Here is an 18843-nt window from a genome sequence, read left to right as displayed (position 1 = left end):
CCTCACAGTTGCTTTCAAAGGGCCAAATGTAATTTTAGGACTCTATAAATGTAACTACTCCTACATTTGTAGGAGTAAAGGGTGTAGGAATGCAAAAAGCAAACACGAGTTATACCTATCAAAAGCCTGGCTGAAAATGTAAACTATTTACCAATCACAAGACAGAGAGGTTCTTCCTAAATATCTATATATACTTGATCTATATAAATTTGATTAAAGTTTAAATAAATGTAATATGGGTGAGAGCTGTGAATTGCTACTCTTGGGTTTGGAATCAAACTCCTTCTCTTCCTAAAAATGCCAAGTTCCCTGTGTCCCCTCAGCCCTGTATTTGCCTAAGTACAGCACTGTCTTTAGAATAAAAACTGCTTAAGCAGAAACCTGATGGCACCAAAGAAAAACAGACTCTTTACATCACAGTTCATTGTTCTTTCATGATAATAAAAGCAAAGTTCTGCTGTTATTTAAGCCTGTATTTAACGCCCTGAAGTGTTGCCTCCTGCTTTGGGTTATTTTGAGTCTGAGATGAGTTTTTCCAGCAGATGGTGCTGCTTCCAGTAAAGCACAGGCAGGTTTTCAGCAATCCCCATGGAGGGCAAAGATGTCCTCACTCTCATCCCCACTGGCAAAGTGGGAGAGCAAAACAGGAAAAACAAAACAGAAGCAGACTGCATCTTTAAAAATTCAGCATATTAACTAGCTGGGAATAAAAGTCTGATTGCCCTCTTTCACCACACAGATAGGAAAGAACTAGTAAATCACAGCAGGTCTAACACAAAACAGACCATCTGCTTTTAACAGAAAAACGGGCACTCCTGCAGCATGTTATGGCATTTAGAGATGACTGAGCAGATTGATTTTTCTTGCAGAGACACACTAAACTTCTGGAAATGATTGACAATGTGGCTGCTTTTTATTTCAATTAAAGATTGCTTCTGCCTCCTGAGTTCATACCTGGAATACAACTTCTTCCAAAATTACAGCTTCCAAGATGTAAGATATCGGTTTAGACCCAAGTTTACTTGCAGTATTTTGTAACAAACCAGTGAAAGTTCAGATTGAAAAAAAAAAACCAAAACCACAAAACATACACAGACAAAAAAAAAAAAAAAACCCAACCAACTCTGCTTTTAACTCTAAAAATTTGTAATTTTATGTCATTCCTTGGAAGACCTTTTACACAGAAATGTTGTTATTTAAGTGGATCAGAATTTTGTCAAGACCTTTGTACTATTTTAATGCAGGTTTTGGTCGTTTGTTTTTAACTTTATTTTCCTAACTAGAAAAGGATTAAGCTAAAATGAACTGAACAAATAATCAAAACAATGCTCTGGGTGTGTCTCCAGTATTTTTCCTTCTTTCCCTCTCATAAATGGCTTGGTAAATGGCATTTCTGTGGCTTGGCCTTTAAAGTGCTAAATATTTTCACTCTAAGGGCATAGTCCATTGTCCACCACACTTTCTATGATTCACTGGCTGTACATATACCTGCTAACCTCAAACAGCAGTTCCCCAGAAGGGAAGAACCACCCGAAACCCTCAACAGATCCGAAAGATGTAGTCTGGCTCCAAATTTTGAAGTTTATTATTTTAGGCTCTACATACTGAGGGCTTCATGCCCACCTCTTTCTAAGGTGTTTTTATTTATTGAGCTCTCTTCTCCACAAAATGTGAATTTATCCATATGACATCTCTAAGGAGCTCTGTCATAAGTGATGCAAGTTGGAGAACTTTAGAAGAGTGTTTTTGTGCCCACATTTCCTATCCAAGGATTGAAGCAAGCTCTGTTTGGAAAGCACATGAAAGAAACCAGCAAGTTGCAGATCAGTTCTGACTACCTCACCACTGATACAGCATTGATACTTCACCCATTTGCCAAATCATTACCTCCTATCTCATGCTGGTGTGCAGAGAAGGAGGGGATGGTGGTGAGATTTTTTTCTTTCAGAAAAGCTGCAACTACTGCCTTTGGTCCTGAAGCAATTCTTCTCCCAAAAATACTGTACTGGGTCCCGCTAACTCTTTTGCCTCTTCCACTGCATTTAGGTAGCCTTCTGTGATGAGGTTTGTTGTATTTTTCCAAACCCACTGACCCAACATTTGCAGTGTTTCCGCCCTACTGCTTGATTGGTGCTATCATATTTATTTCAAAATAAATAGCTACAATAGGTCATCACATGTGACAAGCAAATCTTTGCTGTTGGTCTGTGTTCTTAGAAACTCATGTGCAGTTCAAGTACTTTGAAGTGAAAATACTACACAAGTTCATTCTACTGTTCCCATTCCCAGATGACAGGAAATCAGTAAAAATGCTGAATCTCAGATGTCCAGGGAGGCCCGCACAACAGCACTGCTCTCCCTCCCTGCTCTCAAAGCATGCTTTTTGCTGAGGCTGCCCTCTTCAAAGGAGAGGCCAAGATCAAAGGCAGACCCTGCTCACAGATACCTCTCATAGCTGCCATCCAAAGCCTGATCATTCGCTTCAAATGCTTTTGCTGATAATGAAAGAACTTTCCCGCAGCTGGTACCCCACCACAGTGTGACTTTCTGTAGGAGGTTATCCAGAGAAAATCCTGTGGATAAACCCTTAAAGAAAACCAAAGCACAAAGCACAGGCTATTTCATTCACACTCAGGTGCAAAGAGCTCAGGCAATTGTTTACCAGCACAAGTATTGAAAATTACTTGGTAGGAAAAGCAAGTGGTGGTGCCAAGGGCTCACTGCGGCCCCAGCCTGGCTGTGCCAGTGACGCGTCCACAGGGACCATCTGTCACAGCATCTTCTGATGAACCGTGTACAGCTGAGTCCTCCCATCTTAGGGACTCTCACGTAAACAGCATGTCCAAGCAAAACAAGGGAGCCAGAATTCGCATCAGGAAGGCAGGTTCTGTACTGTGGGAGGCACCCTCTAACAATCCCATTTCAAACAAGGACGCTCCCTAGGCTAAGGTCTGCGTTTGTGGGAAAGTCTAATATAACTGATATCTACACTTCAACTTTGGTTTGGAATGACCTTCCCGTGGCCCTGCCCGAGCTGCAGAAACACACTTCCCTCCAGCTGGGATGTTATTCTCAGCTTCATGCTGTAAAGAAACTGTGCAACTTTCCTTAAACTTGGCAGCACTTCAGACCAAAATTTACCCCTCATTTCAGGATGTCTCCAGGCCACTGCTGAACAATTTCTCACACACACTGTATTCCCCAAAGTCAGAGACCTCCTGCACTGTTTTATTTCAGGTTGCTTTAGCCTGCTCAGGTTAGCGAGCCTGCACAAAGGTAAGGCTTGCCAAAGCTTTAAGAAAATGTTTACCTTCATCCATGCCATTGAGTATTTCTGTTAAATCTTCATGTTTGCTGTCATACTGGTGTTCCTTCCACGTTTCGCCATTTTCACTTCGAAGTACGATTAGTTCTCTTTCCTTTCCTCTCATTGATCCAAAATGTGGGATTTCCACTATGACAGGGCTAGAGAAAAAGGAATCATATTATTTTTAACCCTATATCTCCTCACTGTCCTTAATTTCCTATGGGTGTTAAGTCCTTCAGAAAACTACAGACATCTTAAATAACACTGTTACAGTAAAAATGTTTTCCAAGTTGCCAAAGCTGCACAATCCTTTATTATTTAAACTGCAATCAATATATAAATTGAAAATATTCATATATAGCTTGTTTTTAATGTAAATTTTCTGAAACAGCTGAAAAATGTAGTGACAACTTGTGCTAAGGAGAATTGTCCCTGCTCATTTATCCCAGGATGCAGGTCATCCAACCTGCCTCCAGCACCGCTGACTTTGAATTGGCATTAGCACAGTCAAAGTTTGGATTTGGCTCCGGGGATTTAAAGGAGCAAAGTCAGTTCGGAAACAGTCCAGCTATCCAAATGCATGCAACAGCTGTTGGCTGCAGCAGGAGCCACTCATGCATGTGGGTTTTAAACTTCAAACTAAGTCTCAAACTTTTCAAAGCTCTGCCTGGCTCTGTGTTGGTACAGCTCCTGTGAAACACAAGAGGTTGTTTCTCATTAGCTTCACTTTCTGATTCTCATGCCCAAAATCACAGCTGCAACATCTGCACTGTAAACATCACTGGGGATTTTTTAGATCCTTTCAGAATGGATTTTTCTCAGCTAAGCAACATCACGACCACATTTGTATTAGTTACTGTTAAACATTTTTGGGGCAAGGAGAGGGAATGAGAAGGTGGTTAATAATACATCCATGTCACCAGACAATGTACTTTGCACAGAGGACTGCAAGTGCATTACTGAACAGTTAGTGTGAACAACTGACAGAAACCACCATTCACTTCATGTGCCATTCCTGAACAAAACAGACACTTTTGCCAAACACTTCACAGGCAGGATATGCGTTTTAAAGTATGCTAAGACAAACCGACTGAAATCACACAGTAAGGGAACAATTATGGATTATGCAGCTTTAAGACATTTAAATAGACAGTATCATTATTTTCCTACAGAGGTTGTAAAGAATTTCACTGCTTTGTAATAACTTAGTTAAAAGTAGCAGCACATGATGGGAGAATCACGCAGCACTTCTATGGTACTGTGCACCTGCAAAGTGTTGGGCATTTTAATCAATAATTTACCTGAGCATGGAAATCACAACAGCCTTCATGAGGAAAAACATGAACTAGTTGGAAGTCCAGTTTTCACATAAAATACCAAGGGAGGAGAGTTAGATGGTGTTTTTTCACATGAAAACAGAGAAAGATAATTTAATTAACATGTCTTTCATATGCTTTTAAGGGCATCCAGGCTGTTATTCTACTCACAAGTCCTATAACAAGAAACAGGAATATAGCTGCTGTCTCCCATTGTGCACAGCAAGTAAATACCAAAAATTCAAATACATTTTTTAGGATATTTTATTTACTCTCTAGTTCAAAAAAGTACAAGCTGAAAACTAACACTGTAGTACAATCTTTGCAGGCTAATAGTTCAGATACTGTCTCTGTAAATATTTAGAAACCACACAATTTTGTGCATGACATTTAACGAGAATATTCAGTGAGAAGGTATTGAACAGGTTTGGAACACCAAACAGCCAAAGATACTTTGAAAACCTAATGCAATAAATTTCACAAAATGGTTTGAAAACAGCAGTCAAAAATATACAAAAACATTCTTACATTTTTAGACTATACACTGCAGCTCCTTTGGGTAGCATACTTGGCTCTATAAATTTATTTTAACAAGATGCCTCTTGCAGGTTGAAAAGATTAGTATTTCTTCAACCTTGTTGAATGAAGTCATTCACTAAATGACATTTTTTCTAAATAATCATTCACAAATAGTAGACTTTGTGCGATCATGTTTTACAAATGCTCTTCCCAAAACATACTCACTCAAGGCCTGTAAATACCTTCTCTACCACAGGGCTGAACTTAAAGGACTGTCACTGTGTACTAAAATGTAGTTGAAACACTTCAAATTTAAAGAATTGCAAAAGCACAGGAGTTATGAAAGCAGAATGCTGGCAGTGAATTTTACATGCCTCTAAGCACAAGGTAGTAGCAGAGCTATATTAAATCAAGCCACTATGATTTTCTTTCAGTGACATAAATCAACTGAAAGCTTTAGAAAACTAAAAAAAAAAAAAATAAATAAAATGGGAATAACAAAAAATTAGAAATAAAAGAAAAACTGTAGACATTCTGTATCTTTTCCGTACATATCCTACCCAATAAATTTTGTTCCTTGTGGACCAAGCTGCAGGATTCGGCTAACCATGCTCTCACCCTCATTTAGAGGGGGAAGAGTGTTAGGAAGATGAAGTTTACTGAATAACATCCATGCAGCAGGAAGAGAAACGAGAAGGGGAAATTAGGAACAAGCTGTCACTCCCAACAGAACCGGCAGTTTACACCAGGGTGCCACTCATGGTAATGAACAAAATTTATAATCAGGAAAAAAAAGCCACATCATAGTGGATTGTTTCCTTTAATTTAAGCTTTTTAAAAATTAAAAAAAAAAGTCAGTTTCTAGCATTTGTACTACTTGATGCTCTACAATAAGTGCTCTGCCATCGCTCTCAGCGGCTTCGCTCCACAGGATGGAGCCAGGCAGCTCCCAGCAACTCCATCAGGAGCTGTGCAAATGCTGCGGCACAGGGTACAGAGCTCAATATTTGGGTCCTTGTAGGTGATTTTAGGACCCTTTTTTGTGACACTGATGTTTCTCCAATACCCTGCAAGCAAGAGGGTCAAAACCTGTTCTGGGTAACAGGCATGTGACTCCTCCTGACTCCGAAGGCAGGTTGCATGAATAGATGGGGGCAGGACCTGACCTTTTCTTGGCTTTCCTTACCTTTGGCTTCACCCTGTAGTCATCCTAGAGGCAAAGCTCCCCCTAAAATACATGGGTACTTTCTGGAAGGGATGGCAGGTTGGCAATTTTTGAAATATTTCTAGTTAAACAGCCTATCTTACACGCTCAAATGAGGTAGAGTCAATGTTTAACTACTTAGATCCACAGGATAACAGAAATGAAAGATGCAACATGAGTGTAAACAATGAAATTCATAGAAGAACTCACCCTAAAAATTGTGCCCCTGCTGGCCCCATTTCTACAAGTCTACTTGCTAATCCTTCTCCTTCAACCATCGGTGGTGGGCTGGCCAGTTTATGTCTCTTTACCAAGCGGCAGGTGATGCGAGTTGGTGCTGTACACTTGCGTGGTGGGATAATTATTCTCATTCCATGATGTCGACTACCCCTCATTGAACCCCCACGTGCATCAACCATAAAACTAACCAGGAAACTGTAGGGAAAAGGAAACAAGTCAATGAATATGGTCACAAAACAAGCAGAAGATCAGCAAAAAGTTAACTGTGACAGTCTTTAGAATTTTAGAAAAGTCCTCCCAATCCCAGCTAAACTAAAAAGAACATGAATATTCTTTTACAACTTATACTTACATATTAACTATCAGTTATCAAAAGCAGGAATTGCTAAAGGTCTAGTAACAACACGGTGAAACAAACAGGTGCTACTGAGTAATTTGGATTAAAAGAGTGTACGAGTAGTGTATTAGTGTTTTATTAGATTTAAAAACATCCTTCTGTTACTGTTAGTTCTACTGTCCATAAACAGGAGTAATTAGCCTCACATGCAGAAGGGAACCAGACAGTACAGAATAAGAAGAATAAAAAATGCTTATTATTTTAGGGACCTCAGTCTTCAAAACCTCCTCACAGTCTAATCTGCAAACCCCCCTGATGGCTGGCAGCACAAGTGCTGGCACCGGGGGTGACAGTCAGACCAGACTACTAAGGGCTTCCACTGACAGGGAATGAGTGAGAATATCAAGTACATAACTTTGTCTGGGCTGCCAGCACTCCGGAGGAAATCATGCCATTACTCTTCTGTGAAGATGATATTCGTTAGCAAAAAGCGACATTAAAGAAAAATCACATTTGCTAGTGTAATTCCAATGCATAATTTTTCATTTAATAATAGAAGAGTAAGCAATTATATTTGTAAGTGGTGAATGGTAATTTTTAAAATAAAATTATTTTTATTAGCAAGGGAATAAAGAATATTGACAAGAATAATCATTAATAGCTGTGGTTTATTTCATCTATGAAATGCCAAGGAGCTGCATATGTGAAGTGTTACTGTCTTCAACAGGACAGTGACAGGAAAGTGGAGTCTCCTCCCAGGACCAAAACCAGACTTCTGCCTGTTTCAAAACTCTGCAGCAAAAATCCGTCAAATCTACAGGCATCAAAACATGCAGCTTCCTGGAGGGCTAAACAGTTATGGGGGGTCTCCTCCAGTACCCCAAAATACCTTCCCTTTTCCTCTGCACCATAAGCTGCTGAGAGACCACAGCATCAGGTAAGAGATGCAGTAACTGGCCAGTATCAAGAGGGACATGAGTTACTAACTCAGGCTTGATGCCAAAACATTTTTTGTTTGCTCCTGCGTGACATGCAGACACTGACATAGCTGGCACATCTGCTGTATAGTTTCACTATTCGCAAAGCTGTTGCCAAAACTTCCAGATCTTAAGAACTAAACCTTCACATGATTAACAGGCGAATCCATCAAATTTCCTGGTTCCCTTTGGTAAACTAAACTAAGAGTATGAACCAATAATCCAGGGGAGTCGTGAAAATTCTTTAAAAAAAGCCCCAAAGTGCTCTGAAGTATGAATGGGAATTTGTGTACAACAGTTGCATTTGGTTTCGACATCAGCAGGACACCAAAAAGTTACAGCTGACGTGCATTGGCCAGGCCTGCAAATAAGCTGCGTTCGGAAGTCTGGGAAATTCGGGTAGGAAAAATCAGCAGAAAAGCAGGAGGGGATCAAAAGTTTGAATTTAGTAGTCTGCAGGAGCCAGACAGGTAGGGACACAAGCTGTAAATATATGAAGCAGGACAGAAAGGTTGCCCAATTTAATTACAGATAAAGAAATTGCTACATTGTCTTTCTCTAAACTAAATTAAAATCCATCAGTAAAGATGGGAAGGTGAAGCCCTCTGAGATGACCCTAACACAAATTTACCATTTCTTGTGCCCCAGACACTTTATGATACTGAAACATGGAATAAAACAGTAGTTTTCATACAAATAAATGGTACCTGTACTTTTCTCTTAGACAACCACACTGTACACATCCAAATGTTGCCAGTAGGGTATCCCAACTCCTCATAAGAGGAATTGTTTCAGTGGGACAGAATCTTTGCTGAATGGCTAACCAAACCTTCTGTATGAACACTAGGTCTATGTCAAAACCAATATACTCAATCTTTAAATTATAGAGTATATAAATTATGTTAAGATTAATATTTACAGATCACAAGATCTTAGATGTATGTAAACTCTGTTGACTGGAACACTGCTCTGTTTGCTAACAAAGGGGCTGTAACAAGCAGATATCAGCTTCCCTTCTCCTCACTGAGCACTAATTTAAGCCTGTCAGCATGTTTATGTTGCTTTTTCTCCCTGCAACTGCCCTATACAGTGGATGGTGAAGGCTGATGGTAGGAGGCTGATGCCATTGAGCATGTGGAAGGATAGTTCAACGGTTGGTCTTCAGAGCTGTCAAGGAGCCAGCTTGTGACTAGTTGTGAAGAGAGTTCGAGACAATCTATTAAAATTTACTATGAAGCAAAATAAAATATTAAGCAGGGACTCACAGCCCTTGGTCACTGACGTGAGAATACTGAAAAAAATTTGTTACAAACCAAAGTAGGCGGCCTCTACAAAATGTGTGGGTTTTGTCCACAAAGAAGTTGGGGCTGCTTTATACCCCATGGGAGGGCATAGGGCAGAGGGGCTGCTGGCTGGAGCATCCCTTCAGGGCTGATGCAGCAGCAGCTCTGGGAAGGTACGTCTGGTCCACGTGCCACAGAACAAACCAAGAGGAGCCCTCCGGGGAGCTTGGCGAGGTTGGGCTTGGCCTGATGGCTTGGTAAAAAGCAATGTTTTGGAGAGCTGCCTATCGTGTACGTGATTACTGGCATGTTAAACCAGATCATAATTCATTAAAAAAAAAAAAAAAAAGGAGTTTTTCCATCTAATGCAAAAAAGCCAAAGCCTGAACTTAGATAAGATGCTTTCTCTAAACCCACAGGAACCAGCAGCTTTGGGGTCTACACCCTACTGCAGTCTCCAGGGAGGACAAAACCTTCAGCAGATCAGCCTTTATGCATATAGAACCCATATGAAGATATAAATTGTCAACAGCATATTAGTTATTTCCTTGTTTAGTTTTCAAATTAGCAATTTACTGTTTAAAACAATAATTCCAAACAGTATTTCATGCACTTTCTATCAAAAATATTAGTAGCTGATGCTTACCTAAATTAATACTTCACTAATAATGGAAACTACAATATGATCTCTAAAACACAATGCTAAACACTAATGAGCATTTCTACTTGAATACATGGAAGGGATGAGGTTGTGGGAGGATGCACTACAAACATCTACACACACTCTGTGGGAAAAGAGTTTAAAAAAAGAAAATGAGGATTCACAGAAAGCACAGAGTTATCACCTTGAATCATACTGGGGAAGTGGAGAGGAATAGCTGCAAAATAATTTAGAAAGCAAATGGGAGAAATTAATTTAAGATAATTAGAGGCAAGCAACAGAAAAATATCAATCATAAGCGCAAAGGAAAAGTAACAATCAGAAAAATAACAAAAGCAACACATTCAAAGGCCAACTTTAGAAATTATTTGGCTTTTGCTTTGCATATCATGACCTATGTCATGTTTTATATGCCACAGATGGAAAAAAATCCAAAAGAAAGTGTTCATTTAATGAGTCGGCATAAGTCCATAATTTCTCTGAGAAATGCAGAAGTACGTGGAGAAAAGCATCTGCAATTTGCTTGGATCAAAAGAGAATTTATTGTAACATAACTTCTTTATTTAACTCCCAAAAGATGCTCAGCTGTGCCATGGAAAACCAGTTCTTGCACTGTTTTATAGCAATTTATTTTCCAAAATATACTGTATAATGAGATATGTATGGTAGGATATTTGGAGGGAGTATCAGTCCACACTATTCATCACACTTCTTTCAAAAAACGAGTTCAGCTGTGTGTACAGGAGGTTGGAGTAAACTATAATTAGTATTATGTATTCCACCTTGCAAGATTGAATTCAGTTTTTCTGAGTTTCTCAATACAGAAGGCAGCGTGATGCAGTAATTTCTTTCAGCTAAGAAACCAAGGAGTTAAAAAAAGGCAAGACGAAGAGAGCACACCCACATTTTAGTTCAGGAAAGTTGGATGAGTAAGCTCACATCTGAAAGCCGAAGGTCATTTCGGCAAAGGATCTCTACCCTTCCAGAGGCCTCAAGATTCATGACACATTTTGATGTGCTGCTTACAATGGACCCTGTTCAAAATATATGCTGGCAAAACAACTTATCTGAACTCAAATAGAAAAACATAAAACATTATCTTGGCTTGAAAAAAGGAAAAACCAGAAGAGTCAAAATTACTGCCAACAATTCCTTCTTTCTTTCCCTTTCACTGATGCATTGCAGGATCTCCACGTCCTGCTCCCAAAATTCCCCTTCTGCCTCAGTTAAGAAATGGGAACAGACTTCAACGCTCTTTTCTGACAATGGGTGAATGGGGAAAAGAGCAACTCGAGGGAGCGGACCTGGAGGAGCTCCCCCCACATGGCACATTGCAGAGCGTGGGGGAGGGTCAAGGAATGCAAAGAGCAGTGGGGTCAGGCACTGGCCACAGGCAACCCCAGCCAGTGTCCCTCTGCCTATGGCCACAGAAAGAACTGAGGACAAAGCTGGGGATGAAGCATCGTGAACAAGCAGAAAAGGAGTTGCTTTTCAGAAAAAAACTGGCAGAAAATAAGTGAAAAGTCACGATGCTCTGTGTTATCAGATGTGCTGAGATACTGGAAGATGTGAAGGGAACAGATGCTGATTGCTCCTAGATTGAAATAACAGGGAAATCCAAACAGTATCATATAAAATATGGGGCCACAGTTGGAAAGAAAATAAGCAACTGAGTGAGGGTTTTTTGTCTAACAAAAGAACTGAGTCATCACAGCATTATTTCTGTTGGACTTATCTGTCAAATAAGAAACATAACAGGCCAAAAAAGCTATACGTGACTGGAGAACATTTTGGTGCTCAGATCCTCTCCCTCCCCTGCAGCCCTCCAGTGTGCTCTACCACTGCAGGTCTGCAGCCCTTCTCCTCTGGGCAGCATATAAGGCCATGTCTGTGTCAGCAGCAACTGATTTACAACAGGAGCACATCTCAAGTAGTTGATGTGAAAGGTCTTGTGCCCACAGAATATATGTTTTGGAAGGCAAGAACCATTAATGAGCATGCTGAAGAACTAAGGGCACGTAAGTATTGCCTCAGAGGATTGGCAGGATGCAAACATCAGACTTATCTTATGTCAGGATGAAAAGGAGCCAGAAAATTTTAGACCAATCAGTCTAACCTCAATTAACAGAAATATTCAGGAATAAATTATCCAATGATGAATCTATAAGGGCCTAAAGGATAACCAAGAGATTACAAGTCACCTACCACCAGTCCTCAAAATAAAAATGAGCCAAAATGTCAGTGGCAAAAGTAACTCCTGTAAAATTAATATGACTTCCTTCTTTGACAGGGTAACTGGTACACTGGATGTGTAAAAGTACTGTCTTGGTATTTCATGTTAAGCAATTGAGGTATAGTATAGATAAGGTAAGTGCACAATCATCTGAGAAGTTACCTCAAAAGAGATATAATCAGTGTTTTACTGCAAAACTGAAAGGAAACTTCAAGTGGAGATTTTGCTTTGCTGTCCTGGGCCGGGTACTAGGCCAATGATTTCATTCATGATTTCAAAAGGAAAAAGGTCTGAAAAGTCTTTGGAAAATAGGATCAGAACTAAAAGCTGTGTTGCCAAAATGCAAAAGGGGTCTGGAACCAACAAACTGAAATACACTAAAGGTAAACGCAAACAGAGGGAAGAAAACAAACACGTAAGCACAAAACATATAGACTGCAGAATTTCAGAAAAGAACCAAGAAATTCTAGTGGATCACAAACATCTCTCAACAAAAGATGCAGTCAACAAAATAATTCTCATTGTGGGATTGTTTAAGATTAGGTGTGTCATGTTCCAGACCAAAGAGGTAGCGATCCTCTCCCAGTCAGTACTGGTGACACGTCTTTGGGAGTTTGGTGCCCAGACTGGCTCAGAAATATGCTGTCATCAAAGGGAGGAGAGCCAGGGGACAGCAGCAAGACTGCACTGCAATGTGGAAAGCACCACCTAGGAGGATCTGGGACATTTTATTCTATGAAAGACATGCAATCCTCTCTTTTAACATATAAACCATTGTTAGGAGAGTAGTAAGATATTTTTCTTCATGACTACTAAAGCTATGACAAGAAAAAAGCTTAATCTGCAAGAAAGAAATTTTAAGTTGAATATCAGGAGAAAAAACATCATAACAAGGGATAGTGAACTATTGAAGCTGGAGGGACTATAGAATCTCTTCTTTTTAGTGACTATGAAGAAATTCAACATATTTCAGGGAAGGTTTGGTTACATTTTATCCTGCTGAAATGCAGGGTGGGCTACCAGCTCTCTGAGGTCCTTTGATGACACTTTTCCGTGATAACCAGCAGACCTCAGCTTTTCATACTGCAATTCTTGACATTTCAACTCTAGCATTGACCATATGCGGTGTTGTATCAGCTCAGGACACAAAAAAATCCACCATTATGTAGTTCTGTTCAGCAGGACTGTAGCTTTAGGTTTGTGGGACTTGCTGCTATTTTGGAACTAAAATATTTTGGTATGTGCTGCAGTCATTTTAAGAATGCAATTAGTCATTAAACGGGGAAGTAAATTAAAAAGAATACGAAATTTCATGTCCTGATCTTGAAAATTAAACAACAAATATTTATATTAGACAATCTCATATGCAAATCATTAAAATACGCACACATTTATTTGTAAATCATTAAAATACATGTTCAAACATTACTGCTACCGCATCAAAATCAAGTCTATGTGGTATCATTGAGAAGCATCACAACTACAGTGATGACTCATAAGCAAATGATCAGAACCACTACAGTCAAACTACAGATATTGGAGAATAGGCAGGAATTTGGAGGTATAAATAAAATAAGAATTTTAATTAAAGCCCCCCATTTTTTCCTCTACGAAAGAGCAGAATGCACGTTATTTATCTGATTTTGTATCACAAATAATTTAATACAATTCAAACCAAATCACTTTATGACACTTAAAAGCAAAGCACAAACAACAGAAAAACAAGCAAACAGAAAACAGGACTGTTGAGAGAGAAGCCTGTGGAATTACAATGTTTTGTCATTCAGAAAATGAAGTGCAAAGGCAAGTTTTTGGTTTTATATGAAAGAATTTAGACTGACTCCTGTTATTAAGCACCCTCACTGAAGTCAGTGTGAATTTTGCCACTGGCTTCAACTGGAGCAGGAATAGGAAAGTTATCAGCCATTACAGCAGCCTGTATTTTTCAGCTAACAATACACTTCCACATTTAAAGATAAAGGAAATCCGTTAAGTAACCTACCCAGAATGGATGGGACTTGAAACAAGGTTAACATTGTCCAAGGTGTCTGCAGCCCAGCTATAGTGTCTGAGAGAATCAGAATCAAACTCTCTTTGAAACGTCAGGTGCTTAAAAACATAATTAAAAAAAGATAAATTGAAATTTTAAATTAACATGAAAAACACTTGTCTTAAATACAAGCTTGTTAACATAATTCTATTAAATTCAGATCTGGACCCTTTCCACATAACAGTATTAACATCCCAAGTGTTAAAGTACTGAGAATCTCATAACACAAATACAGAATCCACAAGCAAATCAATCTTACCTATCATGAAACTTTCTTAGTGCCCACTTTTCACACTTTCTTCACTTACAACTATGTGTCTCTCCAATCTTTATGTGGATTTGCAACGTTAAAATTATTGAAAAAAAATACTACCATTTGTACTGCAATCAAACACTGCATAGACAGGCAGTATAATATTCCCCCCCAGAAAATGCCACTGGATAGATCCTTATGCAAGCAGAACCTGTGAGTAACTTCACTGAGAGTTTACTGGAAGCTGTGTATTCATGACCAGGCTCCCAGTGAGAGGAAGGTTTAGTTTCTCTTTTCACACGAACCACCAACATGAACACTGTTTTCTGGAATGTCACTGTCCCTACTCACCTCTATAAAAATAGCTTTAATGCTGTGAAGGGCTGGCACAGTGGTGCTATAATTATCTGCCCCATCTGACAGACACGGAGGCGTAATTTGTTTCTGGCTGCTGCCTGTGGCCAAGCGCATGTACACCAATGTGTCCTGTGCCCCACAAGGTCTCACTCTATAAATTCTCTTATCTATATAGCAAAGACATTCTAGCAAAGTATTCTTTTTTTCTCTGTTTGTTTACTTTTTTCCTAGGAAATTAAACAAATGAAATCTCCAAATACCGTATGCCTATATTTCCAGGGTGATATGGAAGCTTCTAAACAATTTAAGAAGCACCATCAGAAGTTACGTCAATAAAATTAAGTCAACACGCTGTCATGCAATACGCACCATCTTCACCCAATATGGTGCAAAAGATGTCAGTGTTTCCTGTAAGTAGGTTGTTTTCTGCTTACAGGCAAATACATCTAGAGAGAACAGAGTCTGTGAAGACTAAAACCTTATAGGCCATTTTCAAACTAAATTCTGTGGGTTCAAGTCGAACCTGAGCCAAGCACACACTTTACAGGGGGATGTGTTGTTATTTTCTCATTTTTTTCCTCCTTTTTTTTTTTTTTTAACATACTGGCACACAGAAGTAGTGCAAATGGGCTATTTTGAATGGCAATATCAGCATTAGTAGTAAATCTGACAGTCATAAACACACTAAAATACTTCTGTTGAGAAGCTCCCACTGGATAAGCAAGCAGACAGTGCTCTAGTGTTGGCCAGAACCTGCAACCCTCCCCATCTCTCCGACGTTTACAAAAGACTTCTCTCTAGACGTTTATTTCAGATGAACATCCCAGGCTTGCTTCCAAAACCCATCCACATTATAATTTACTGCCAATCAATAGCAACACCTATAGGGTAAAACTTTGCTCTGTCATCTGTTCAACACTGTGACACCTGGCTTGATGCCTCCTGCTTTTGCTACCTTAACTCTTTTATTGTGATCTTTCATTGGACTTTTTGCTCTAAGATACATACTTTAGATCCGATGGTTCAAGTACAGACAACAACAAAGGGTAAATTTGTGTACATCAAACGCCAAAATGCACCATCAGACATAAAAGATAAAATGAATGCCATTGAAACAATGGCAATTAAGGAACAGCAGTGGCTTTAATTAGCACCAATTTGAAAAATGTATCATAATCTAGTTTAATGAAGACAGCTTTCTAACTCTTCCCAATAGAACACTAGGGATTTTTTTACAATTCCTTGAAGAGGCTGCAGTTTAGGCAGAAAAGCCATCACTGTGGATTTCTGCTGTTCCAAGTGATCTAAATTCTTCAGAGCTCATACTGAGTATGTTATTACTTTTGGTACCAAACAGCACAAGATACAGACAGTTGGTCTCAGAAGTTGTAAAAATTTAGATAAAAACAAATTTATTCCTTTGCTCAGTGACTAACATTATCATCAAAATAGGACAAAACAAAGAAATAAAAGAAATGCATTAAAACCCCACCATATTTAGTGTTTGTCATTCAAATGCCTGCTAAATCATAACAGCGTCAGTGCAGTGAGGTCCAGGAATGCAACAGGACACACACATCAACAAATTAACATGGGGTGATGTTTGCTATAACAGAAGAATAACACTAAAGTTCCTTCAGCAGTGTGATACAGAAAATTAAATGTAGGGCTACATAATTTCCAAGGAAATACCACCACTCTAAAATACTCTATGCTCAACAGAGGTGCTACAGAATCACCAGGTTGCTGTAGGCTTCCTTACACGCATACGTAGGGTTCCTTGGTCTATTCTGTTGACCTGAGATACTGTCTGCGTATCAGGTGACTATATTTTTTGATGCATTCCTTTCTAACAAAGTGTACTCAAAAAGATCTTTTGGATATATTTATTGCCAGCAAAAGCACAAAGTCTGTGGCAAATAATTTTGGCAGAGAAACAGAGTAGGAAAAGCCAATAGCTGGACACATGCATCTCACATGACACATCTGTTGATCTCATTTTGTCAGTCTGTTGAGGTTCTGGATTTTCCAGGCAGGAAAAATATCTTTCTGTTTAAGTTGCAATATAAGCAGTCCAGAACATGGTACATCATCAGTGACATCAAATCACATGATTCATCCTGTGTTTGGTCAGGTCCCAGTGTTCCCTCCCCGGAGCAAGGGAGATTAAATATGCCTTGCTAAAGGGTGTGGCATCTTTAAATGCAAATGCGTGTATAAAAATACTGGTGGTTCTGCTGACAAGGATCCTGCTGGTTGCATAACTGAATATCCAGGCTGTGTAATATCAGAGTTCAGCAAACAGAAGAATTTATGCTTCCTCCCAGATGAATTTATCCAGACACAAGAGATTCAGCAAGCTGCTATGTAACAGACAACCTGATTCATCCTGCCTTTGGCTGATTAAATTCAGAGGCTGATGTAAACTATTCCATGGATAAAGTCATTTGGATTTGGTCTGAGTTGCTGCATCCACAGTAACACACCAGGACCCAGATATTTTAACTTCGCTCCAGCCAGGTTGAGGCACAGTATGGCCTGGACTCAAGACTTCCCTGTTGAACAGAATCAGCAATAAACCACCAAATGCAAACAATGGAGAATATTCTGACTTCTCAGGGAATTACCAGACACTCTTCTCTAATACCCAATGGGTCATGCTGGCACACTGGTTTCAAATCTTCGTTTGACACTTCTCAGAATCTCAAGTCTCCCAGTGATCTTGGGGAGAGGTGGCCACAGGATCTTCTATTTTAACTTGATCAACAGGTTGACTTATTCCCCTTAATTTTTTATATACTCGTATTTCTGATGAAATTGATTCCTTTTACTCTGAGACTTTGCTGTTGCCATGAACTCCAAGCAGGTGCGAGCTTCACAAAATAAGAGAAATTCAATGTGCCGACAGGCAATGGCTCACTCTTCAAAGTCACGTGAGACCCCAAAGCAGCCTTGACTACTATCAATTTCCAGATGGACTTTTAGGATATTGGTTTTGATCCACAACAATCTTTGAATTCCATTGTTAGAACAGGAGGTGGGCTTCTTCTTCCTGCTCTCTGCTGCCATAGCAAAGATTGTCTAGAAGCCCAGTAATGTACAGAGGGAGGGGTGGGAAGAAGAGAGGCTGGGCCTTTTTCATGGGCTCCTTTTTTCATGAAGATAGTTCGTTGCTTTACTGTCATTTGTTTTTCAGGGGATCCTGGTTTTAGTAACCTCTCAAGACAGGACTGGCAGTTTTTTCCACTACCACCTTCATCATTTCTGATACCCTCCTGGACTTGAGAAACTTGAAGTTTGTCTAGAGGATTAAGATTAGAATAACATTTACAGCTAGACTGTCAGGCAGGTCTCCAGCCTGGCTTCATTTTACATGACAAATTTGGACCAGCATTGAACTGCAATAATTGCACAATCATTGCTGGCCAAAAACGGGAATCACAAAAATATGAAGACTACAAATGCAATGAAAACAACATACAGTAGTGCTCAGCACCAGTACTAGAAGGTTTCCATATCAGTTGTCTTCTCGGCTCAAGAGCCAGCACTGCCAGTGACCCTCCAGAAAGCAGAAGTGTCCATAACCACTCACAGAGAAAACGAAGTTTGCCCTAAAGCAGAGCTCCTGTACATGATGTGGTGCCAGTCACTACAACACCTCCATGTACAGATAATTTATTTATTTACTTTTTTTTTTTGTTGTTAGTGAAATTTTATAATACAAAAGAGGTTAATGGTGCCCCATTTTGAGCAATGTTCTTCAGGAGTTATTCAGCACAGTGCTGATTTTAAGTCTTGTTATGTGGTCAAATACACCCTATCTGATAAATCAATGCCATCTACTTGTGATGGCTATCACAAAAACGACCAAACTCATGAAACAATGCAATATGTTCTCAGACTGAAGAGTCTTCCTCTCCTCTGAAATTTCTGTCATATCAAGAAGAGTTAATGAAGCTTTAAGAGTAGGAAGTGTCAGAGAAACTTTAGGTTCTCAGCCCTAATTTATTGTTCCCAGTGCCAGTAGTTGCAGATTTTATTTTCTGACTTTAAAACAAACAAAAACAACAAAATTACTGCCATGCAGTCCCTAGCTGGCTGTTGCA

The 18843-nt window shown here is 39.5% G+C and overlaps 1 protein-coding gene across 29 annotated transcripts in view; it reads right to left on the bottom strand.

Annotated features, from left to right (window-relative positions):
• Nucleotides 1-18843, bottom strand: part of ANK3 (ankyrin 3) — a 359991-nt gene that overhangs the window by 48502 nt on the left and 292646 nt on the right. For 23 of the 29 annotated variants that reach the window (XM_065842855.2, XM_071811684.1, XM_071811691.1 and 20 more), the window contains 3 exons: nucleotides 14080-14186; nucleotides 6557-6781; nucleotides 3311-3465 (listed from right to left, as the gene is read on the bottom strand). In XM_065842855.2, coding sequence (XP_065698927.1) covers nucleotides 3311-3465; nucleotides 6557-6781; nucleotides 14080-14186 — 487 coding nt within the window. Of the gene's footprint in view, nucleotides 1-3310; nucleotides 3466-6556; nucleotides 6782-10028; nucleotides 10062-14079; nucleotides 14187-18843 lie in introns of all 29 variants that reach the window. The other 6 variants (XM_071811695.1, XM_071811690.1, XM_071811693.1 and 3 more) reach the window with 1 other exon arrangement.

The sequence above is a fragment of the Patagioenas fasciata genome, chromosome 8 (genome assembly GCF_037038585.1).
Source record: "Patagioenas fasciata isolate bPatFas1 chromosome 8, bPatFas1.hap1, whole genome shotgun sequence".
In the NCBI taxonomy this organism is placed as follows: domain Eukaryota; kingdom Metazoa; phylum Chordata; class Aves; order Columbiformes; family Columbidae; genus Patagioenas; species Patagioenas fasciata.
This window is presented reverse-complemented; position numbering and strand designations above follow the sequence as displayed.